This window comes from Rhipicephalus sanguineus, chromosome 8 (genome assembly GCF_013339695.2).
Source record: "Rhipicephalus sanguineus isolate Rsan-2018 chromosome 8, BIME_Rsan_1.4, whole genome shotgun sequence".
Lineage (NCBI taxonomy): Eukaryota > Metazoa > Arthropoda > Arachnida > Ixodida > Ixodidae > Rhipicephalus > Rhipicephalus sanguineus.
In genome coordinates, this window is record NC_051183.1 from 76312065 (window position 1) to 76337196 (window position 25132).

General features: G+C 47.5%; 1 protein-coding gene across 3 annotated transcripts in view; it reads left to right on the forward strand.

The window, feature by feature from the left end:
• The window catches only part of LOC119402112 (excitatory amino acid transporter), a 158874-nt gene that overhangs the window by 84832 nt on the left and 48910 nt on the right, over window positions 1–25132 (forward strand). For all 3 annotated transcript variants that reach the window (XM_049418501.1, XM_049418500.1, XM_049418499.1), the window contains exons 2-4: window positions 15968–16097; window positions 20222–20420; window positions 24174–24381. In XM_049418501.1, coding sequence (XP_049274458.1) covers window positions 15987–16097; window positions 20222–20420; window positions 24174–24381 — 518 coding nt within the window. In that variant the 5' untranslated portion in view covers window positions 15968–15986. The remainder of the gene's footprint in view (window positions 1–15967; window positions 16098–20221; window positions 20421–24173; window positions 24382–25132) is intronic.

The following is a 25132-nucleotide window of genomic DNA, read 5'->3' on the forward strand; positions in this document are numbered from 1 at the left end:
ATGGCGTCACGTTATGCGACGTCGTAGGGCCGTCACTGTGGCGTCATAGTGACTTTGGATGTTTTGGCGACCTGTGATGTCATGATGACGTCCTCACATGATTATTATTTGTTTTGCGTCAATTTGTGTTGCCGCCGACGGTCAGTTTTCGTTTTTAATGAGTCACTGAAGGCTTTCGCCTTAAAGGAGTACTGACACAGTTTTGAGGCGTCGCAAAAGGAACATTTTTTTTTTTTGATGGCATGAAGTGTTAACGCTCCCCTCACACTGGAGCCAGGAAACACGTATAACATTCAACACATAGTTCGCTGAATTTGCGAACTCTGCGTCCGGGATGCAACCAAAGTTGCTCTCGGAGCCGCTGGATGTCAGTTCACTCTTCCTTGTCGACGCGCAACACGTACAAGAGTAAATTACAGAGTTCTGCAACAATGTCAAGGGTCGCTGGCTTCACGTGACTTAGAACTACGTCACACTGTGTTTACACGTCACTGCGATACCGCCCCCTCGATATGGAAACTGAAAGTGGTTTTTTAAGGAAGCAGTATTAAAAATATATCAAATGCGTTCCGAGCCACGATACACTTTTTAGAGTTATTCACCCCAGTACTTTTACTAGAACAATACGAAAATTTCCGAAATTCGCTTCAGTACTCATTCAGTAACACTGCACATAACTGGCGAAGTAATGTCGCACGCACGAGTCGCCACTGGCCCCCGTTTCGGCTGCGGACCCCCCTCTCCCTTTTCTCACGCCTTCCGCACCGGAAGCCAGTGTCACGCGAGCGAGACACATCGATTTCGCGCCGCTTTTGGCCCTGTGTTCCATGAGACACCGTGCCGCCCGCCCTGCTCAGCAGCTACAACGAAGCGAGGCCCGTTGGGGACGTTTGCGAGGTTTGCATTGTCAAAGCGTGTAGAGGCACGTTTGGGACGGCTTCACAGGCGCATGTCGCTTGCTGCCCACCTCGGCAGTCCTGACGCGGCGCATTCAGTCTCGCGCAAGTACGAGAGATGCGACAGGAAAGGGGGAAGGGTTGTGAGCTTGGCGCCGGCTGTTGCCAATTTTCGTCGCAACGGCTATACATATGCCGGGTCGCAATTGGAAAAATTTGATCGAATCAATTCGAGATGTGTGGGGTGCGGAGTAGTGATGGAGTACCCGGGTAGTTGGGGCACCGTTTCGAGGCGATGGCATTGTTGGAAGTGTGATTACCGAAAGCGGTGTAGGATCTTCGTTTATGATGGAGAAAACGAATGAGGCAGAAATAACGTATCTTGTGACATTTCTTTTGGATGTCAAGAGGATCATTTCGTATTATCTTTTTCATTGTTGCACTGCCGTCCGTCAAATCTGATGGTTAGTGCCCGCTATCGAGCCCAGTTTGGAGGCTTTTCGTTCACTGCCCATCGCATCATCGTATTCGCATGCTGAAGAGACGCCAGGCCTGCGCGGAACATGCAGAACAGTCACAGCAAAAGCTGGAGGAGCGACCACTCTAGAACCCGTTGTAAACTCTCTTGGGACGACTACTGCAAGCACAGTTGCAATGTACTCACTACGCCATAAATCGACACAATTTTTCGCAGCAGCAAGCAGCCACTGAGCCATTATTCATCGTTCTGTGGAGTGGCGAGGTACCGACTGCGTACCTGTAAGGCGTTGTGTGCTCTTTGTTGATGCTGTGGCTGGTGACGAAGAAGAATGATTACTGAGCCCTCTGTAAGGGTTCGTCCGCCTCGGTGGAACAGTGGTTACGGTGACCGGCTGCTGACCCGAAGGTCGAGGATTCGATCCCGGCCGCGGCGGTAGCATTTCGATGGAGGCGAAATGCTAGAGGCCCGTGTAATGTGCGATGTCAGTGCACGTTAAAGAACACCAGATGGTTGAAATTTCAGGAGCGCTCCTCTACGGCGTGCCTCATAATCATATCGGGGTTTTGGCGCGTAAAAACCCAAAAATTCTTATTTGTAATAGGTGGGAAGCTTTGAACCACCCACTTGTTACGCAATTCACATTGCGTGACGCCTGGTTGTTATCTCATTCTTCTACACCGCTATGTTACATCTGTAAACTTGGTACCTTGCCCAGCATGACGCCTGCATAGGGTCTTTTTGTGAAGGGTTTTGAAGCGCCGGCGTGGCTCTGCGGTAGAGTACTCGAACGCCACGCATAGCGCCTGGGTTCAAATCCTGCTCGCTCCTTGATATTTTTTTCTCATTGCGCGCGATAGCGGTTACGGACACTTGAGGGCAGCGGCGGCGGTTTACAAGGCCACCTAATTGGGTGTTGTCGTGACCTCATAGCAGCTTTCGCCCTAATAACAACGGAACTGAACTAAGTAAGGTAGCGCACACTCAGGCTCGAAGCTTTCGCTTGATAGGGGCTGTCCTGCTGTAGCTGACAAAAGCTCATCTAGGGCCGCACAGCGTTTCTTTTGTACACTGTCAATCGCAGAAACATCTGGAGACTGAAAATAATATTAGTTATTTTCTTTTCGAAACTTCTTTGCACAGTGACTGAAATTTACGTTAAACAGAAGACGTTTAAGAAAGTAGGTCCTGCGGGGCAGGTAGCCCCTAGAGATTACGATTCGAGAATTGGCGCATTGTCCGCGATGGAGTTAAGTCGTTTTTCTCGGTCACGTGCACCTTACGCCGTGCTAGTTGTTCTGCTATGCTAGTGTCTACACCCATGAGAAAGGCATCTTTCCTTCCTCAGTCTCACTTTCTTCTTTTTTCGCCGTTTCATTTCTGTCTCTTTTTGAACATAATGATGTCATTATATATCTCTCGTTATTCTTGCTGTCCCATCGTCAGTTTGCGATTACGCATTACGCTAGCCTTACACAAGACGACTACTCCTTGAACAGGGATTATCGCTGGAATCCAACGTTTCGACAAGTGGTCCTGTCTTCTTCAAGGCAGCAGCTGCTGCTGCCTTGAAGAAGACAAGACCACCTGCCGAAACGTCGGCTTCCAGCGACACCCCGTGTTCCAAGGATTTTTCATCTCTTCAAACCTCCAACTTCTCCTGAACCTTCAACCTCGTTTGCAATACGTCAACGGAACACGTAATATTCATAAAACACCGCACTAAGAGCTGCATAATGGTTTCCTTCATTTTTAGAACAGCAAACAGCCCTCACTGATTACTTAACGTAAAGGAAGGACAACTTCGCTTATCTGCTCGCAAAAGCACCTAAACGAGTTCCTCTTGCGAACGCCGCTGCTGGAGCAAGTTTCCCTCGCCTCTGCAGCTTGACTTGCTATGTGCGTGAAACGGAGTTTATAAACACAGTAGCGCTCTCGCTCTGGGGATGCTCTGATGAACGTCAAGCCAACTTCTAGCTAACGTTACGTAATGTTTAACCAGGCGCTGACTAACGCCGCCGGTTACCCCGTTCGTCTCAGCTCCTATGCCGCCGAGGTACGACGCCTGCAAGAGACTCCACTGGCGACACTGCCATTGCGCTCTTGACTAGCACTTCTCGTTTGTTTTTGCATTCGTTCACGCTGCGTCGCTGTTATATTTACCATTTCTTAACGCAACAGTGGCATGCACGCGCGTGGAATCGTCCAGCGTGCTCTCTGTCTGGACGTTCTCCAGACGTGGGCTGCGCTGTGACTTCTCGCCCAAGGCTCGTCGCCACGAAGAAGGTGTGCTTCGTCCACCGGCGTCACTTCTAAACAAGCAGCACGTCACAGCGTCCTCCGTTTCGTCGCTCTCTCTTTCTCTTCACAGTTCCTAGCATTCAGTCGGTCTTCCTCCATCTTAGTCCTCACGTCTTAAGCAAGCAAGCAATCTTCCGAATATCCTGAAACCCTTCCTAGAAGTAAAACAAGCCCACCTCGTTCAGGGGCAGCTGTCTCACTGGTGTCTCTTATCCGAACACTGTTTCCTGGCCATCCACGACCCGTCCCGCTCGTTTTGTTTGTTGTCGCTGTCTAGAGAGGCTCGCGCATTCGTGGCAGGACATTCCGGTGTCTTCTGTCCGGCGGGCGCGATCTCTTGTATTAACACACAGATATATCGACGGTTGGGGTCCTTTGGTTACCCGTGGACTATACGGCAATAGACCTCTTTCTATGCCTCTATCAAACCGCTCATCAGAGATCAATATTAGTTTAAGTGACACTTCGTTGCTTATCAGTTAACCAAGCATATTGTACAGTTTAAACACCTCCCGCCACCTTGCGGCTGATACTGCTCAAATGGAAAACGTTAAAGCAACATACGCTAAATTCAAGAGGGACGTTCTGGACAGATATACCGGGTTCATTTACGTGTTCTGTGAACGCTAAGGTTCGAAATTCATGTCACCTGTGTAGCGTGTGCTAACCAGCTTCGATGGTCATCCACCTTTACCTATGGGAATAACTCCTTAATGTTTGTTTCGGTTGACGCGAAGGAGAAGTACACAGAACGCTAGCCATAAGCAGCTTTGTTGTAAATAAAAAAAAAGAAAGGAAGGTTTGTGAATTTAGCCCTATTTTTTATCTCGTGTCCAACTAAGTGCATGAAGTCTTCACGTGGGAGCAAATCATCACAACGTTTCCGGGCCCCCTTCTCCGGCACTCTCGGCCGTTCGTGCTACGTTGCTAACTCTTCACGCTTCAATGTGTAGACATCTCGGCCGCCAACGAATCAACATTGTGCCTACCGAATATGGCGTTCCCCAGTACTGCGATATACGAAGCGCTGACCTAATTCGGTATATGTATTTCGCCGCAATCATCTCAAGAAATAGAATCGGCACGTTCATATAGCTATGCAGATGCATGATGCGTTGAAAGTGAGCGCTTTTGCATACCTGCACGGCGTTAGTTGCGTCAGTCGCTCATCGATTACCGTGCGCGAGCCTACACGGGTGCGCCCTTGGCCTTCGGCCTCAATCAACTACTACATGGTGGCCTCGCCGGTATGTTCTCTTTCCTCGCGTACCGGTCAGCCTTGAACGCGCTAAGGGGATTGTCGTAGACATTACGCGGCGAGTCGGTTGCGTTTGAGCAATCCTTTTGTTCCGTTCTGCTTTTTCGTATGGGCCATACCACCTTTTGGACAGGCCGATCCACACTTCAGATAACGAAAACAAGAGGGACCCACAGATGGCTGATATGGGAGAATGCCGTCGCCTTTATTGAGTTCATTCAGGAGACCTTTCTTTCTTTCTTTCTTCTTTCTTTCTTTCTTTCTTTCTTTCTTTCTTTCTTTCTTTCTTTCTTTCTTTCTTTCTTTCTTTCTTTCTTTCTTTCTTTCTTTCTTTCTTTCTTTCTTTCTTTCTTTCTTTCTTTCTTTCTTTCTTTCTTTACCGCCGAACACCAGGTCGCAGGTTGAGTTCCCGGTGTCGGCAGCCACATATGAAGTGGGACTTCGCAGCCGCTGACGATTTGAGCTCTGGATCCACTCCACAGAGACCTAGCTTATTGCAACCGATATCGAACCTTCCCTCAACACCTTCACTACACTGAGAGGCGTGCCTCGCACCCAAACCTTGACATGGTCATGTAAAAACAAAAACAAAAAAACAAGTTATTTATCGCATTATGCAAACAGCATTGAAAGACACTTTGCGGCATCGCAGATGCGGACATATGAGGCACACATGTGCAGTCTAATTCCGCTAATTCAAATTGGCACTGATTGAGGAGCGCGAAAGCGAAACGGACGATGTACCTTTCTTTAGACAGTCATGCGTCCAATGTGTTCTGATGTATTTACCGGAGGTATCGGAAAAAAACAACGAAGGAGAACCAAAATATTTCATCAGGTGTTTAAAAGCTACACGAATGATACATTAACTCTAAGACCTTTAGGCAACAATATTTAGAACAGTCATTATAAATTCCAAATGTAAAAAAAAATGAAATTAGGTCGAAAACCAACACCTCGTGTTTGGCGTAACGTAGCATTTATCGTTTTTCCGCTAGAAATCCTTATACAACCGACCAACCAATACATACACACCAACCATTATGCCTTAAGGGCCAGCCTGCATCGCATGTAAAAGAAGCCATGCACTGTTACACGGGCTTCAATGCCACAGAAACCTCTGTACGCGTTAATCGCTCTGCTACCTGTCCATCATAGCGGCCGTCCTTTTAAGGGCAGGCACATCCGCGACGTAGAAAGGCCCTGTTTCTTGCTGAGCGCGCTGCGTCGTTGCGGGCCTCCGCCTGTGTATGCCGTGAAGAATGCGGCGCACCGACTTGACTTAACGTCCTCCACATGCGTACACACCGCTACACGTACGCGCGTGACGCGCGGCGAGCGCCATCGACGGATGTCACGGAGCCACTGTAATGGCGCTCCATTGTCTCTGCGTTGGGTGTGAGCTCAATTTGAGACCTGCGACAAACCGGTCCGCGATGGCCGGGCTCTCTTCATATTCGCTACCGCACGAATAAGGACGACGTCTTTATTGAGGCGAAAGCGTCAGATGCCTCATCAAACGGGAAAAGATACCGTCGTCGGCCTCAGCGTCAACACAAAGTGATGCGAAAAATCGTAATGCGAAGACGTCATCATGTTACTTCATCATGACGTCACAGATTGTCAGAGTTGGTGACATTGTTATGACCCCATCCTGACGTCACGATCCCGGAGGGCGTGGAGAACAACGTTAGATGCAGGAAGCTTTGGGGGGGGGGGGGCAATAGGATTGATTGAAAAGAAAAAGAAGAAGTTGGATTTCGCCTTCGAGTTTACTTAGACGAAAGCATAATGGACCGTGTGAACAGGAAGCTTACAATGTGTCCGATCCTGGAGACATTGCAAAACCACGCTGTTGCAGAAGGCTTTCGCAGGGTGGCGCGGGAGGTTTAATACGTTGACTTAGAAGAAAGTAAAGAACAAGGTAGTTTTCGCCTTCGAGTTGACTGAGGCGTTTGCGAAAAGGACCCTGTGAATATTTTTTTTTTTTTTTTGCTGACTGATGAACTGCTTCCTAAACCGTACTTGCCTTCTTATGAAATGCACCACATGAATTAGCCGTTTCCTGTGTTGTAATACTCCTTGCTTCGAGGACTCAAGGAGCGCTTCTGACGTCACTGCAGCGGGGGTGCCGAACCAAACGAACGCCTGTCTCTCGCGTTGCCGTCTGCTGAGTGTCATTCGACTGTCGCCTGCACAGCGTCGCGGTTTTATCTGTCAGAGGAAGAAGGCAGTGCTCTAGCTCTCCGTATCGGTTTGCAGAAAAAGCATTCGCTGTCTTTTTTCCGGCGCCGCGGTTGAACGAACGTGCGAGACAGCCTACTCGTGCTCGGATTCAAGAAGGCGTGACGAAATGGTCGGTAGGTGAAGGCTTAGAGGTGAACGTTACGCATTCGCTGCCCTATATCTGCGAAGTTAAGTGGTTGCGTTATCTTCAAGAGCGCCATACGTTTTGACGCATGCACGAGCTTTCCAGCAGGTGCCCTTCTTTATCATTCGCAAAGGAAGAGTCAACATCTTCGTGTTATTTTCCATGCTCTACTTTATACATATGTTCCTCACTAGTTAAAACTCGAATGCACTGCTCTGAGTCAACACCCTTTCTGATGAATATTCATGAACGCGGACCCGCCGCGGTGGACTAGTTGTTACGATGCTTGACTGCCGACACGAAGGTCGCGGGATCGAGTCCCAGCCGCAGCGGCCGCATTTCGCTGGAGGCAATATGCTAGAGACCCGTGTGCGTACGTTGAGGTACGCGTTAAAGAACTCCAGGGGGTCGAAATTTTCGGAGCCCTCCACTACGGTATGTCTAATAAACATATCGTGGTTTCGGGACGTAAAACTCGAACAATTATTATTATTCGTCGAGCATAGGGTCCCGCTGGAGCCAACGTTTTTACAGGTGGTCTTGTCTTCTTCAATACAGCAACTGCCTTGAGAAGACAAGACCACTTGTCGAAACGATGGCTCCAGTGACAACCCCTGTTCAAGAATATGCATCTCTGCAAGCCTCCATTTTTCTCCTGAACTTTCTGCCTTGTTTCAAAGCCCTTTCCGTTGCATTTTGCACCGTACAGTACTTATCCGCTGCTGTTATTATGAGGTAAAGTTAGTGAGCAGTCTGGAGGCAGCTGAAAGGCTATTTCAAGTCAAGTGCGAGCTCTATATAATGCTTTGGCCGAGCAAATTCTGTAAGGACATAAAAGTGGCGTGAAATTACAACGCGAGGAGCACTCCCGTGTTTTCAGTGGTCACAATTTTTCAGCGTCTAGTGTTACTTCTGCGTTACAATAAAGGCTCAGTGCATGACCTTCAGCGTACTGTGTATGTTGGTCCTCGTAAACGCTACGTGCCCATAAAAATTCATTTTACTGCACTGCGCCGCAAATTAGGAAAATTGTTATGGTGCCTCAATAAAGTCTTAGTAGATGGCGTAGAGTGCACGGCGTACATTCTCACAGACGCTACGTGCCCATGGAAATTATTTTATTGCATTGTACCTGTACACTAAGGAAGTATCTGTGGTTACTCATAGCGGGCGCAACTACACATTACGAAATCGCCAGAGATAATGAAGAGAAATTACAATGTACGGCCCGACGCAGTACAATGGGCCTTTTTCAGGAGGGTAGTCTGCGCATGCGCGGCGGCGGTGACGACACGCGCGCCATGTTTTTCGAGGGTCAAAGCGTGGCTGAGAGGAGCGAACTGAACGCCACCTGGCGTGGAAGATTTGCAAATTTTCCCGAAAAATACCAGGCCTCCTAGAATGTCTACCGGCACGCGGCGGACAACTTCGGAGGCCATAGACCCCCAGTTTCGATTTCAGCGATCTCCACTAGAGGCGCTGTTCAGACCTGAAAAAAGGCCCATTGGTCGCGGTCCCTCCATCGGAGCTGCACGGTCCCTCCAGTGGAGGGTCACGGTTCCTCCACCGGAGCTCCACGGCCCCTCCACTGGAGGGTCAGGGCACCTCCACTGGAGCTAACATGCGCTCCAGTGGAGCACGCAGCAGCGCCTTCTCTTCGCGTTCGCTGCCTTCGCTCGCCTCATGTACGATTACAGGGTGGTTGAGAAGCGTACATTGAGCTGCTCACGGTCCGATGACTCGGAGCTGACTTCGCGGGAAGTAGCCTCCACGCGAGATATTCAGGCTGTTACTTCGTCCTGTGTTGTACAGCGAGGCAATACGTGACAGCACGTAATACAATAAACGTTAACAAAGACGTCACAACGGACTTGACAAAGCGGTGACAGATAGCGTGATAACAGAACATGCCTGACAACCATGACAAACGCGATAGTACCTAGCTTACAGGACCTTAGTCAGACCAATTATTGATTGTTATAAAAATGTATGGCACGCTTATACACAGCTGAAGTGCAATAAAATTGCAAAGGCACAACGACTTAGTACTAGGTTCATCTATAATAAATATATAGTCGGAAATGTTCTCCTACGGAGCTTTGTAGGAAAGCGGGTCTCGAAAATTTGGAAACTAGGTTGAAGATTGAGATACTTAAATTCTTTTTTTTTTCAGTTAATTCACAATCAGTTCAAGCTTACCCATACCGCTCTTTTCAGGTCAGCACACAAGAACATTCCAGACATCGCCATAGCATGTACATAGCTCCCTCTGCCTTTTGTAATGACTGCTTTAGGTTCCGTTACTTCTCTCGTGTTATCAAGGAATGGAATATGTTACTGGAGTCTTAACAGTCAGATGTTCTTCACTAACGTCATTTGAAGAAAATGTAAGACTGCTATTCTGTGCATAACATGTGGCTACATATATTTTTATTCTGTCTTAATGCCTTCAACAGTCTCACGATGCTGCCTATGTTTATCCTTTGCTTTTGTTCACTATGCATTTTGCTCTGATCTTTGTGTTTGTACTTTTTAGTATCCGTTTGTCATTTCTTTTTGTATATTTTCTGTGTTGTTGGTAACAACCCTGCAAACTATCATGTGCATTTTGTAACAAATTTTGCCTGATGAGTATTTTGTACCTTCCACCCTGTCACGGCCCTCTTCAGGGCTAACAGCATGAATGAATGAATGAATGAATGAATGAATGAATGAATGAATGAATGAATGAATGAATGAATGAATGAATGAATGAGCGCATGCCAGGGGCGTAGCCAGGGGGGGCACACCGGGCCCGTGCCACCCCCCCTTAGAATTTTTTTCCATGGCATACAGAGCTCAAAATGACATCCGATCACATCTGCCTGCCCGACCCCCACTTCAGATTAAGGAGGTGCCCCACCCCCCCGAAAAAAATTTCTGGCTACGCCCCTGGCCCATGCGGCAATAAACATGGAGAAAACCAGGGAACGTAAATGACAAAGTGTGACAGAAAACATGATAACAGGCGTGACAGAGAACGTAACGAAAACGCGAGATCACGTGTGACAACAGCATAAAATGTCACATAACTTGTACAGGAGAAGGTAGAGAGGCGTGACAACAAACATGACAACACACGTAAGAACAAGCCGGACAACAATGCAACATGAGGTGGGGCTGAAAAGCGTCGTGGACATACACGGCAACACACGTGACTGTAGGTGACAGCCTCTGTCACGTCCAATTATAGCATCTCTGCGGCGTAGACGTCCATGAGCCATGTGAAGCGTTTCTTCACACTCAAGATACAATGCGACACGCACACGATGCGGCCTCGACAGAGCTTAGATGTGTTTGGCAGTGATCCCCAGCTGCAGCTTTGTCATTCGCATTTTTGGTGGAAATTGACTATACGAGTGCATGTAAAAAAATAATGTGACAGATCCCACGCATTGTGGGAATAGATTTCAGGCGAAGCAATCGGCGAGTAGCAGCCAACACATAATTTGGATTTTTACTATGAGTCAAGCGCGACTAGGTCGATCGACGTCTTTGGGTAAATGTTGTAGTTGGGTGCATATCGTGAGCTTGCAGGGCACGTCTACTGCACATGCGTGTTAAAGGAGTACTGACACGATTTTGAAGTGCAGCAAAACGGACGTTTTTGGTTTTCTTGGCATGTAGTGTTAACGCTCTCCCCACACCACATCCGGGAAACACGTATAAATATTTAAGTTTGATTTTAAACTTTTCATCTCCCAGCATCTGCAAGGCAGCTTCACCGCATGGAGAGCCCTATGACGTTTCAAGTCAGCTCACTTGGTTTGCGAAGTCTGGGTTCTGCATGCAGCCTAAATCACAGAAATCGCTGTCGGAGGCACTGGACGACAGTTCACTCATCATGAACCACGTTCGACTGACAGCAAAGGACAGCAGGTGCATATTTCTTGGGTTGCAGTCTGCCGGGGACGTCACGGGCAGACTTGACACGTCACTATGAAGCCGCCCTCTCGAAACCGAAACCGAAACTGCTGGTTGCACGACGACACTCTTCTTATGGTTCTCGACACCCGTGCTTTCATTTAGAGCAACAACCCGAAAAATTTTAAAATTCATGTCAGTACTCCTTTAAGGGTGAATCGTGGTCGGACGTACAAGTAACATTCGAGCAACGCTTGACTATAGCTTGCGGAGTGAATGTTTGTGTAAAGGTGGATAACCGACACTGCAACTACAATTGGCGTTGCCCCGACATGAAGCTTGTATAGGTCCTTTTTTCCTGAGCAGCTTGTAGCGCTGGTGTAGCTCTGTGGTAGAATGCTTGACTGGCATGCAGAATGTCCAGGTTCGATTGTGGCTCGAGCCTTGATTTTTATTCTTTGCTTCCATTGGGATTTTGCGTTCATCGACAACGCCGTCGACGCCGGCACCGGATTATCGGCAACACAGTCTCCTTAATAACGCTATCGCGTTAAGATTTTCAAAGTCTATCCTCGCTGTGCCTGCGGTGATATAGGCAGTGAATCACATAACCGCATAACATGAACTGTGGCATGCGGGAATGTGCCACGTGTGACTGGAGGAAAGGGTTTCATGACGTACGAGGCACGCAAGTCACGTTATTCGTTCCTTGACCTGTAAATCGTGTTCGTCATAGACTCATCTCCTCCTGTGCCAACTTTGGTATATATCAAGCAAAGGAGGCGACCACGAGAGCACCCAGACGTAGGCGGATAGATAGATAGATAGATAGATAGATAGATAGATAGATAGATAGATAGATAGATAGATAGATAGATAGATAGATAGATAGATAGATAGATAGATAGATAGATAGATAGATAGATAGATAGATAGATAGATAGATAGATAGATAGATAGATAGATAGATAGATAGATAGATAGATAGATAGATAGATAGATAGATAGATAGATAGATAGATAGATAGATAGATAGATAGATAGATAGATAGATAGATAGATAGATAGATAGATAGAAAGAAACGGTGAAAGTGCCTTTGGTTCGCTAAGATATGCTTCGCATTTAGAAGAAACTCTATGTTCGTTTAGTCACATTTGCTTGTATTTATTCAGATGCAACAAACTTCGTTCGCTTTGGTTTTGATGCTTTATTCAATACGTAAGAGTTTCCGTGTTGTATTTGTGCGACAGAGTGAGAGCCGTTTACAAAGAACCCCTTAATCTAACGCACAATGAGACTGGCTTGAAGGGTCCCTTTTCAGAACTCGCCTGTTTTATGAGACAATATTTCTTCGTAGTTTTTTTTTTTTAACCTGCTTCATGACATCCATGGCCCCAGCTTCAGCATCGTCAGCTGCCTTAGGTGAATGCACCGGAAAATTGCCGTCCTGGAAGGCGCGATTAGGACGTGAAAATTACGTTGGGATCTCAGTTCAGCCGGCGTGAAGGTTATTAAGACCTCTCGAAACGGGATGTGACCATGAGTTCTCAATCGAACTCTATCATCTAGGTTTCTTTTCTTTAGTTGTCGTTTAACGAGCTAGCTGTGGCATTAACATATTAAGAGTCCCTGCCGCGGCTATATAACATTGCAAGAGAGACAGAGGGTTCGGGCGAGCGAAGTGAAGAATGGCGGCGAGCATAATCGCGGCCCTTTATCGCATCCGAAAAAGGGGTCGTAAAATGAAACGCCGAGTGGCCGTCGTCCCCGCATGGCGCATAAAAGTGACGTAGGCGAGGACGGCAGTATACATCGACGAATAGTCCTTCTCTTATCAGCTCGCTGTCAGGCGCTCCCAAGTTAGGTGGCAGTATAAGAAACCGCCGAAAAGGCTGGATCGGCACTATACGGGCCGTCTCCTATATCCCGTCCCATCACGTGTCCCTTTACCTCCTGGCGGGTCGATAGATCGAAATGCGATTCCGAGAGGAGGAGGTTTGTGCTCGTTGACGAAATCAGGTGCGCCGTAAATGTACGGCAAACGCGAATAAGATCGCGGAAGGACACATTGCGTCAGGTTTACCTGCCTGGGGTGTCTGATCGAAATATTTCGTTTTCACGAGCCGTTGTAGGCTGCGCGCAGATAATGTATAACTGCCTGCTATAGAGTACAAATTTAAACGCAAGGGATGAACATTTTCCTCCGGAAATACCAACGTTCCGGCCAACGTTGGCATTTCCGACAAGCAGACTGGCCTTTGTCAAAGCAGCAACAAGGACAACTCTGCCTGTCGGAACGTTGCCTCCAGTGACACACCCTCTTCAAAGATTTTTTTTTTTTCGTCTCCTAAAGCTCCCATCATCCCCTGAACTTTTGCCTCAGTAGTATCTTATAACACAAAGAAGCCCGCACATGCACCTTTCTAATTTATCTCGTTACGCATGCCAAGTTGTCATGTTACGTTTAACGAAGCCGTACTGGGCCCGTATTGACAGAAACGTCTTAAGCTAAAATTTTTCGTCAGGGAATACTTCAGCCGAGCACGATCTGGGGTATATCAATAGCGAAGCCGGCTGACCAATGGGAAAACGCGCTTACAAAAAAGAAGTTGTGTGAATTCGATTCCTGGTTTGTTGCATTCACAGAAATCAGCGTATCCTTTCTTATAAAACTAAAGGCTTAAGTACAGGCTGTTTCACACTTTGGGGAAATCTCGGAGCGTGTAGCATCGTGATGCGGCCAGCGCTGCAACCACGCGCCGTCAGCAGCTCGCGCGTGCGCAGATGTACAACTGTACACCCTTGAAGCGTCTGCGCACGCGCGAGATGCTGCCGGCGCGCGATTGCAGCGCTAGTCGCATCGCGATGCCAGGCGCTCCGAGATTTCCCCTAAGCATGAAACAGCCTGTACATCAGAGCTGCCTGCATCAGAACTGTTTTCAGGACTCTTTTCAGATGCCTAGTACATCAGCAACGTTAACATCAGAAGATCAGAACCACTACAACAGAACTGCTTTATACACAGCCCGCAGCTAATTAAAAAGATGTTATCGTCAAAGAAATGCTTCGGGGTACGTAAGCATGCAACGGCAGTACAGGTACTCGATGCGACGTGCATCGACTGAACTACACTTATTGCGTGACACAGCTGTCTTCTAGCGCTTTATATACATATCTGTCAACCGACACGATTCTATGAATTACTGCAACCGAAGCCAAGAGAAGTATAACTGAAAACAGGCCTCACGTTTGGAGATACCGGCACGGTACCATGAAATTTGAGTCGCCAGCGGCTGTTTGCCGTGTCTTGCACGAAGAGAAAGAAAAAAATATATATACCTAAACAAAGTTAGAAATCGGTGCTCCGGATCAGGTTACGCGCGAGATTGGTTTTCGCATTAAGCGGCGTCACGTTCGGGCCATTGCACTTTATCCGGCTGAAGTTTTTTGCGGGACACGGGCATTGAGAGGGGGCTTTTACAAAAGAGCTCGCCGTTGCCATGGTTACCTCTCTGAAAAGCCTTTATGCTTCCCATCCGAGTGGGTACATGAAGGAAAATTATTTCTCTGTGTAACTGTCCCTGGCGATCCGCTGTTTTTGCGGCGTGCTGCAACCAACTTGTATGAGAAGATTCTTTGTGAGAACTATGTTTGCAATATATTTCTTTTTTTTTCTATGCGACGGGGAGGGTCTTCCTGAGCTAACCTACACATTTCTTTGCAACTTTTCGTTCTCCTAGCGCAAACTTTGCAAAAGAAGTGCAGCGACATGCTGTAAGATTTTTTATGTCTTGTTTCGTGGTTGGTGTACCGCAAGCTGAAACATTTGTGAAAGGCTAGCGGCATTGGCTTTGAACGAGATAACAAGAGTAGATTCGCTCATTGTGTCCACACAGCCCTTAGCAACGCTCTGCATTCTGTGACCTATTTTAAGACGGTCCACAACGGGCTTCGACTTGATCAGACTTGTTCGAAAGGATACTTTGTTGGGCTGGTTGGTCTACCATCTTTACAGGTAACTTCAAAGAGATCCAAAAGGAGCATTATTAAAAGCCACCGTCCCGAATTCAAACCGTCTTGCATTCAAGGAAGTGCACATATATCCATGGTGTGCCGCACCTCGGCATTGAAGTACAGCCGCGTTCCACTGCTGTGTATGCGAGGACGCCGGTTCGATTCCCGGCTGCACTCTCTGCGCCTATATTTGACTCCGCAGAGGTGGAGGGGACGTTGATGCAGGCTGGGTTATCCTGGCAGACTTGTCCGGCAGTTGCTTCGCCTGTACGTCCCTTTCAACGTCACATACGTCACCACGAATCACTTAGTCCAGTCTGTCGCCGAAAGAAAAACCAAAGAAAATTTTCAGAACAAAACGATACATTTCTTTGCGCACTCCGCGCCGTTTTTCGCGGAGGACTAACTGTATGACGAGTGTGTGAGGATAACCTCTTTGTTCCCATGCCGTTAAGCAGCTTCCTCCCTCCAGGGCCGTAGCGCTTAGAGGACCAGATGAATGGAGATGAATGGCTCTCTTCCGCAATGTAGTGACAGGATCGACTTGCACTCCTGCGTGGAATGTTCAACACCAGCAGCGCTACTCCTCAATCATGCACTGCGTACAATGAAGTCGGTGACATAGAGCGCTTCATATGGTGCTGCTAATAAAGCTCAACCCATACGAGACGTGCAGTCTTGATTCGTGTACTCGCAACAAGAGCTCTTCGCTTATACCCTCGTGCCTCTTGTTTTTTTCGTGCAGTGCCCTTTGAGCTGCCAACATGCCCGACTCTAAGCCGGACGCCAACGCCAAGACGCCCATGTTGGGCGGGGGTGGAGGGCCAGCAGGAGTCATCCGGTTAACAGAGCCGCCCCGGGGAATATGGGGCAAGGTGAGCACCTTTTTTTTACACCCCACATTTTACTCCAGTTACAGCGTTAAGCCTTCGGATTATTTAGCGTTTATCGCACCGGCATTATTGTACACCCACATGACTGTTCGACGTCCACTTCTAATCGACCTTTCACCTTGACCACGGCGCATGTGGGTGAAGGTGACCACCTTTTAACTCCCACCCTTCTACTCCGTTTAAAACGTTTATAAAGTCAAGCGTTGAGATTGATAGCATCCATTCGTGTTCCCACCGACAATCTTCAACTTCTCCGCGAATATATATATCAGTTGTAATCGTTCACTTCGTGAGTAATCTTTTGGTCATATTATTTAGTAAACAATTGCATTTCATAGAAATGTTTGTCCAGGCATTCCTTGGGGATCTCATAAATGTTCTCGAAAGAGAAAAAGGTGTTGGATGTCCTGCGACGATATATGCTTAAAACAGGTACTTAATTGTTTCTTCGAATCTCCAGGATCCCCATGTCAGGCTATTGATTATGAGAGACAGATACATTTAGCAAAAGACAAGATTCTGATTGTATATGAGTTTCTCTGCAGACAGGTTAAACTCCCTGGTCCCCCCCCCTCCTAATCTACTACTTTTTTCCTGCCGAAGGTCGTACTGAGCTACGCAGTGTGTCCGAAATCAACATAATAATGCGCCTCACAGGAACTATGCTGTTGGATACTTGCTATCTTCAATTGTCCACTGCTCGACTCATTTGCAAGTTAACCCGTGCTCGTTAAGTTTAGTGTGCTCTACATTACCAATGTAGTCGACTGAGAGAGTGCAAATAACAATACGCGCGCTCTGTATGTCGCTGTCTTCTCGCATAGCTGGCATATATGAGCGCTGGGCAACATGAAAAAGATGTGTCACGGCCACATGGTGGTCGATGCGACCACTACGGTCGTAACGCGGTGTCAGATGCGTGCGAGTGGCATTGCGTCCGGCCTTGGAGCGACTGTGGCAGCTCCAAGACTACACAGCGAGCGAAAGAATGTTTGGCGGCGACGACGAACGCTGCAATCGAGCGACACGTCGCTTCTGTGTCGCGACCCATTTCTCATGTTTCGGGGTCGTCGTTACGAACCACGGCCCTGGCTCGAAGACGCGACGACAAAATACCGCTGTTATCGGAAAAGAAAGAAACCAGATCGCCGTGTGCGACGGCTAGCTCCAGCACGGACGTCTGAATGCGTTGCTCTTGCGAGTGGCAGAGAGCGCGTGGGAACGAACGTAAAGGGGTACGCGCGTGACAGCACGGGAAAGCTTTGCAGACAAAAGCTGCTGATTGCTGGCTCACGTAGTCATTACATAGGAAAGTAATTTTGACCGTATCGATGTTCGGTATTACAGCATTAATGGGCTTTGAATGTAACGACGATTACTAATACCACGACTAATGCAGCAGCAGTGGCTCTTTACTTGTGTGTGCGACGAATTGTTTTACAGTGCGCTTAGGTTTAACAGAAGCGACTTTATCCACTGAAATGTGTAAACGTTTATTACCTGTTAACAATATGTGCTGCTGGGCTAGTTAGTTAGTTCATTCTAATGAGATATAAAACGGCTCTAACTTCTTACGGGACGAGAAGATCGACATAGCACTAGACATAGCTATCCCATGTCCACAGAAGATGGACATAGGGTAGCGGTGTCGAGTGTGTCCGTCTTCTTGTACTGTAAGTTTGCAATGTTCTTTACCTTCCAATTTCATACCGCTATCGTGCAGTCGCCCGTCGACATAACGAAGCCTATACCAGCTTGGGGGCTTTACCGCTGCATTTTTGCAGCAGAGTAGCTGGCTAAGAGATCACTTGCCTACTGAAATATGTCCAAATATGCGCCACAAGTAACCTCTCAAGGATTATTATGGGAAATATGCGCGCCGTCTGCACTAATGCAGTATGATCACACACGCATCTGTGTGTGTGTGTGTGTGTGTGTGTGTGGTGTGTGTGTGTGTGTGTGTGTGTGTGTGTGTGTGTGTGTGTGTGTGGTGTGCGCGCGCGCGCGTTGTGCCTGTGCGTGTGCGTGTGAGTCCAGGGCCATTTCACCGCTCACGTGAAATCCGCAATGGTTTCTCCATAGTGACCTCCTTTACTTTATTATTATTAGTGTTCTTCATTCTTCAATTGCAGCCCTAAGAATGGTGCTTTTACCAGGTAAAACGGAAAACTTTCTGAACCCCTAGTTTTCTTCAGAAAAACAAAGACAGCAGCAAGGCCGGGTTAAGTAGCGCCGGTCGGGGCCTGTCTGTTTCGCAACGAGAAACAAAAAAATATAAGAAAAGAAACGCCGTCTCTTACAATTTGACCTCGACTGGGTGTGTCATCACTGAAGGCTGCACACGCGGTGCTGCTCCTTCTTCGTCGAGGAGGACGTGATAGGAACTAATGAAGGAGACGGGCGATATGATGATTAATGAGCGCTAACGGGGGGACGACCGCGACGCGAACGCGCGTATGACAGCGACGACCGCGCGCGTGTACGGGATGAAAACTTACGACGAGCACGCCAAGGCGATGGCGCCACGACGGACGTCATCTCGCCTGACGAGGTCCTGACGCCTTTGCGGTAGATCGCTGTAGGCACGCGCGTGGTACGTTCTCCGTCGCCCTCGTACAAGTAGACTGCAACGCTCGACTTCTTTTCCATTTTTTTAACCAGTCCCGCATCTTTCGAGACGGGAAGACGTGCAGAAGATGTGTATAAGTAGCAGTGCTAACTGTTTTCGTGTACAATGTCTGTCTGAGCCAATTCCGATTTCATCCTTAAACGTGGTAGCATGGCTATAATGGCGATCAATGCTGTCACCACTCGGTAATATTGAATAGTGTTGGCTAAGGTAGGATAATGTTGCTAATGCGCTGTCCAGTTATTGACTCGTCTAGCCATTTCTATCATCCCTATTGAAAGCTTGTCCATCATTCATTACTATAATCCACTATTATGATGGAATGCTATCCATCATAATGGTGTATACTGTAGTGGACAAGGTTGGTGTTTCCGTGTGTCTCGCTCAATGCACGATCGTCGCCGACCTCCCTGAACGAAAGGGAAACGTATGTGTCTGCATGCAGTTTACTACCCTTAACTGGGATCGGAAGAGAGCAGTGGTTGAAAGCAACAGCTGCACACGGTGTCTTCTCTGGCCCTGGGCCGAAGGAAGCGCCTACCGTGTGCATCAGTTCACGTGATTAACAGCTCTCTTTCAGTCTCGGTTCAGAGCAGTTTACTGGACGCCGGGGCAAAGGTATTTCACTTGCTCGGACAACAATAAACATCATCCACCATGCCTCTACCATGTTTACTACAATATCCAGCGTTATGATGGAATGCACTCCATCATTTCGGGGAATTTTGGTAATGATCGACGGAGAAATTTTCAATAGGGTTGAACAAGCTTTTTTTCCTAGCGATCCTTAGCGATGTTCCTTATTTTTGTTTGCAGCTTACTGAGGGGTGTAGCTCACACAATTTGTAATGAAATTGAAGTCTGGAATCTGTCGGGAATCCCGCCTGGACAGGGGAATGACAAGGGCGAATAAAACACAACGCCGACCAAAGTAAAAATACATTCTTAAAAGGACGCTTTTACTTTCGCCGTCGCTTTGCTTTCTTCGTCCTTGTAATGAAATTTTAGTGTTTCGCGTGTCAAAACCAGGATACGATTACGAAACACTTCGTGATAAGGGACTCTAGATCAGTTGTTTACCAGCCTGAGTGCTTTACATGGCATAATTACCCGATAGTTATCAGGCATGATTTACCAATAAGAGCGACTAAAATCACTATTCCAGGAACTTCTCCTATTATAATTATTTTTTCCACATAAACTTTCTCTTTTCTGTAATGTGCACCTATGAAATTTATAAGTGCCCCTCCCTTCTGCAATACTGCAAAGCCTTGAGGGCGCAATAGATAAATAAATAAATAAATAAATAAATAAATAAATAAATAAATAAATAAATAAATAAATAAATAAATAAATTAATAAATTCCTCGGTACACATAGTTTTTTCACTTGGATGCTACGAGCGTTCCGGCCATTAACACTGACAGCCTTCATCGCACCATGAGTTGATTGACCTTGAAGAGTTGTTTCTTTGCAGATCGGGGCATGGATGAAGACAAACCTCCTGCTGGTGCTGACCATAGTGGGCGTCCTATTGGGTCTCCTGCTGGGATTCATGGCGCGGTTCTTTCAGTATGGCGAGGACGTCATCATGCTCGTCTCCTTTCCGGGAGAGATACTCATGGGCATGCTCAAAATGCTCATTCTGCCCCTCATCATATCGTCCATGATATCAGGTACTTCCCGGCACCTTGTCATCGACGCTTCACTGTACTGCATTATTGCATTTATACTGCATTGCGTATGACGGTCGTAGTCACGAGACCCTGCAACACTTCTCATGCGACTGTCTTTGCTATAGTGTAAATGGATGATCACTCGCAATCGCTCTAGCTCGCTTTGACCACAGGCTGATGTCAGTACGAACCACCCTGGAATGTTGTCCCCAAAAGTCATCGCAGTGACGAAGGTATCGTTGGCTTTTTTTAAAGACAACACAATTTCAGGAGCGGCTGTATACTAGTTGTATTTATTGTGATTGATAAGTGATGCCGCATGCCGCACAAAAGTGACTTACTCTGACGTTGTGTATGTCCCTATTTGTGTATGTTTTCTTTACATCCTTAACTTTCAAACCCCCCATCAATAGCCCCTGTGTAAGGTAGTACCAGGCCCGTAGCCAGGGGGGGGGGGGAAGGCCCGGTCCCCCCTCCCCCCAAATTTTGCTGTAGTAGGTGTTTTCACCAAAAATAAATAATGAAAATAGTCGTTTTTCTCAAATAGTCAAGGTTATCAGCAAGTCGCCCCCCCCCCCCCCCCCTCCACAGAAAAAAATTCCTGGCTACGGACCTGGGTAGTACATAGCTTATTCTGAACTGGTTACCCTATTGCAAAACCCAGCGTCACTGGGTACCAGCGTCCAGTGCCATGCCTGATTATGGGCCCAGCGTCGCGCTGGATACTGGGCCGCTGGAGCGGCGTTTTACTGGGAGGCGCTGGGTACTCAAGCTCAAAACGGCTCTACAGCGTTAAAACAGTGGTGCCTACGTTCCCTACATAAATATATTTCTAAAAAAAGTCATATAGAAAACATTAGTGCAATAAAAAAAGAAAAAAAAAAGCCGTACGAAAAAAAAAAAAAAGGCTCCACCACGAGGATTCGAACTCGCCACCTCTCAATCTCCAAGCGAGTACTCTACCACTGCGCCACGCTGAAACACGTTAACACCGCTGTAAAAGAGCTAGTCAATGCAGTAAGAAAGCGTTTCGTTTCATATTTCGGTGTCGTGCATTGAAGGAAGACGCGATCTTCCTTTCCAGATCACGCTTGCTTCTTTATTAGACACAAACAGAGGGTGGCCGGCAACGAATGAAATGCCCAAAATGGGAAGAGCACTAGGTTTCTTTAAGAATTCCCTTTTTAACTCCGAAAATTATCAAATGGATCGAGGAGCCGGGTACAGTTTGACGGCTGTTACTGCCGATTTTTAATAGCCGTTTCTCGCCCTCGCTAATTATGAACATGTACAGAAGCTTTATGATGACTCGTTCGATAAACACGCGCCTACATGAATTCATACTGAGTAGTTTTCTCGCGCGAGCGACGATATCACTGCGGGGCGGGCGTGTCTGTATTCTGACTTGCAGTTCTATCGATACCTACCACTATAAAACCGCTCAGCAAAAACAAATACATTTAGTTGAAAAAAGATGCCGGTGTGTTAGTTCACTAACGCGTACCAGTTGACAGGTATGTGTTCTGACGTATGAGTCAGAGAAGTACCGGCGAGTGCGGCCGGCTGCTTTCGGTGAGCCTACGTTCGTTGCTTAAAGCGCGTCGCATCGATGGTCATCGCTGCTTGTGCGAACACCGTACACAAGAAAAAATGGTTAATTTAGGTTAACGAATGTCCAGACTATACTTTACAGTAAATCTTACACGTTGGAATTGCGTGTACTTAAACCAAGAAGCGCCGGTGGCATGCAGACGGACTCGGCCGGTACGCTAGGCCTAACGCTCGTTGGGAGCCGCACTGGGTAGGACCGATCTCGGCGCAGATGAGTTGCGATGGTTGAAGTTTCTGCATTTTAGCCTCGAAACCTTTTTAACTGATACCTAACGTATAGCTGAAGTAAGTGGAAGTGCAAGAATTGCCCGAGGTGCGTTTCTGGTGTGGCGATATCGAACGACGGCTGTTTTTCTGGCCTCCGTTGGGAGGGGTCGCGAAGCCAGAGCTCATTTACTTCTTGCCAACCGCACGGCGATGTAACGATTTGCTGTGTATGTTCAGACCAACGCCTCCAGACTTAGAAACATTACAGTATGAAGTCATAACCGCAACACATCGCGGATGCAAAACTGATATATATGATCGGCATGCACAAATTGTGTATTCATTGCTGCTACGTGCTCCGCAAAAATTAACGACGTTATTGGCACTGCACGAACAAAAAAAAAGCGTGGTAGAAGGCAAAATGGTCAGTGTTGGCTGCTTTGGGTTATTAACATATTTTTCTTCACATTCGACAGGGAAACATTAAAAGTGATCGTGATTTCACTTATCACGTATATCATGAAAATAGTGCGCATCTCCTCGTCTTTCTCTGCCAAGCTAGAATTTGTGACACATGTTTGAGACCCGTTAGGATAGCATCTATCGGTACCATCGAATCAGACATTCGATATTCAACGATACCAAAGCATTCTGCCGCGCACGATACTGAAAGCAGCGCGCGGCACTGGCAGAACAGTGCAGGCTCCAGTATGTCCCAGCGCACGCCAGTGAGAATTCCAGCGCCTCCAGCGCTTCCCAGTGAGCGCCAGCGTCACAGCGGCAAAGCCAGTGGCTCTACCAGTGCGACCCAGCTCTTTCCCAGTGCTTTCACCGGAGTCCCAGTGAATTCGAGCGTATACCAGCGTTCCCAGTGCGCTCCAGCGCCAGAAAACGTACTGGTATCACGCTGGGGGTACTGGAACGGCGCTGGTTTTTGCAATAGGGTAACCTCTCTGATTTTCCCCCTCCCTCCTTTGTCCTTCCTTCTACTGTATTAGACTGCGCGTGTTTAATTATTCTTAGCTTTATTATGTGAGCTGTAACCCACTTCTTCTATACAAATAATTTTTGACCGAGTGTTCTTCTGCAGTAATTTGAATTTGGGACCCTCGCCTGCATACTGCCTGTAATCTGTTATTGTACATAGAGCACAGGGCCAACTGAAGCTTAAACTTCTTGCTACCGGTAGTTTTTAAAGTAGCTAGATAACACGAGCTGGTCTGTCTTCCTCAAGGTAGTTTCTTCTAAAGTAGTGGGTTAGTTTCTTCGAATGATGCCTTCGTAAACACAACCAAAAGAAAGTCGCAGACAAAATGAAGAACAGTGCCCGTTTGGCTGTCACTCGCTTCCTTGCCCTGTGTTCGGCATTTTCATTATTGTACAAGTACCATGTACGGTGACCGAATTGCCCAGTCCATCTCTTCTTTATAGCAAAGTGAACTGAGTATTTTGTGATCTTTACGAGCATGCGCTAGTATTGCGCAACACGACCATCAGGTGCAGAGGTCAGATGAGGTATGAGCCGTTTCGTTCGGAATTTACACTACTGAAAGCTTGGCTTGGTATTGATGACTTGGTATTGTAGGTCAAGTCGTCAAACCCATTCAGAAGTCTACTCTCTCATACTAAGACCAAGCCGTGAACATGAGGCCATGCGTTTCCGGCTAACTAGAAACTTCATGCTTCTGAGTCTCAGTCGTCCGTCTGAGCAAAGTGTCCGTGAGTCTGAGCCCGAGTGAACCCGCCTGTGTAGAATTACGGGGAGAGTATTAACCAAGTGAGCTCTAAGCAGAAAGGGGGGGGGGGAGAAGGGGGGCGCTGCGATAAACCTTCGCCCCCTGAAGGGGAACCCTGCGCACGCCTATGCGCAGGGTCACCAATGCGGTTACGCTTCTTCAGTTACTTGAGCTTTTCTCGTCTCGTTGTCTCCCTCAGGGTTGTCGATGCTCGACCCAAAGTCGAGTGGGAAGATGGGCTCTCGGGCCCTGGTGTACTACTTCGCCACCACCATCTTCGCTGCCATTGTGGGCATCATCATGGTGTCCGTCATCCATCCCGGTGACCCGTCCATCAAGGAGGAAGTGGGCACCGGCACTGAGGACAAGAAGGTCTCCACGCTCGACGCATTCCTGGACCTCGTCAGGCACGTAGTGCTTCCTCCGTGTACCACGCGATCTTGCAAAATTTTTGTCGACCGAAAGTGTTCAGCCTGAACTCGTCACGCACTGTGTACCATTTAGGCTGTGCAAACAAGACAAGTTTTGGGTCTTATGGAGGATAGAAGCGATGAGAAATCGTTGAACCGGGAAGGTCGGCAGAGCCAACGTTTCGGCAAGGGGCTTGTCTTTGTCAAGGCAGCAACCAAGGCCGCCAACCGCCTTGCTACCTTGACGAATACAAGTCTACTTATGGAAGCGTTGGCTTCATCGACATTCCCCGTCTAACGATTTCTCAACGCTTAGACCATACAGGAATTTACGCACCCCCCATACCGGCACACCAAGCTCCACCTATTGGATGGAGGAGAGTATAGAGGTGCGCATACATCCCCTTACTCCCCAATTTGGTAATGTTGGTGACGTCTGCCAACAGGCTCCGAAAAAATAGCTATAAACTTACGCAGCACTCGCTGACTAATTCTTCTATCTGGTGTTTCTATGCATAATGCAGATGGTCAGGATCACTACAAAGTTTTTACGCTAGCCTTTTCTCATCCTGCACGTAGTTCAGCTTGCTATCGGGTGGAATCAACTTTTTGAAATTATATGTTGTTTATCAGACGTTAGCGCGTTTGTATAGCACCGGCTACTCCTTTTGAAAGATAGCAGGGTGATTCCACGTAAGATCGAACAAACGATGGCTGGTCGACCTCTCAAATTTATTTCAAAATTTTA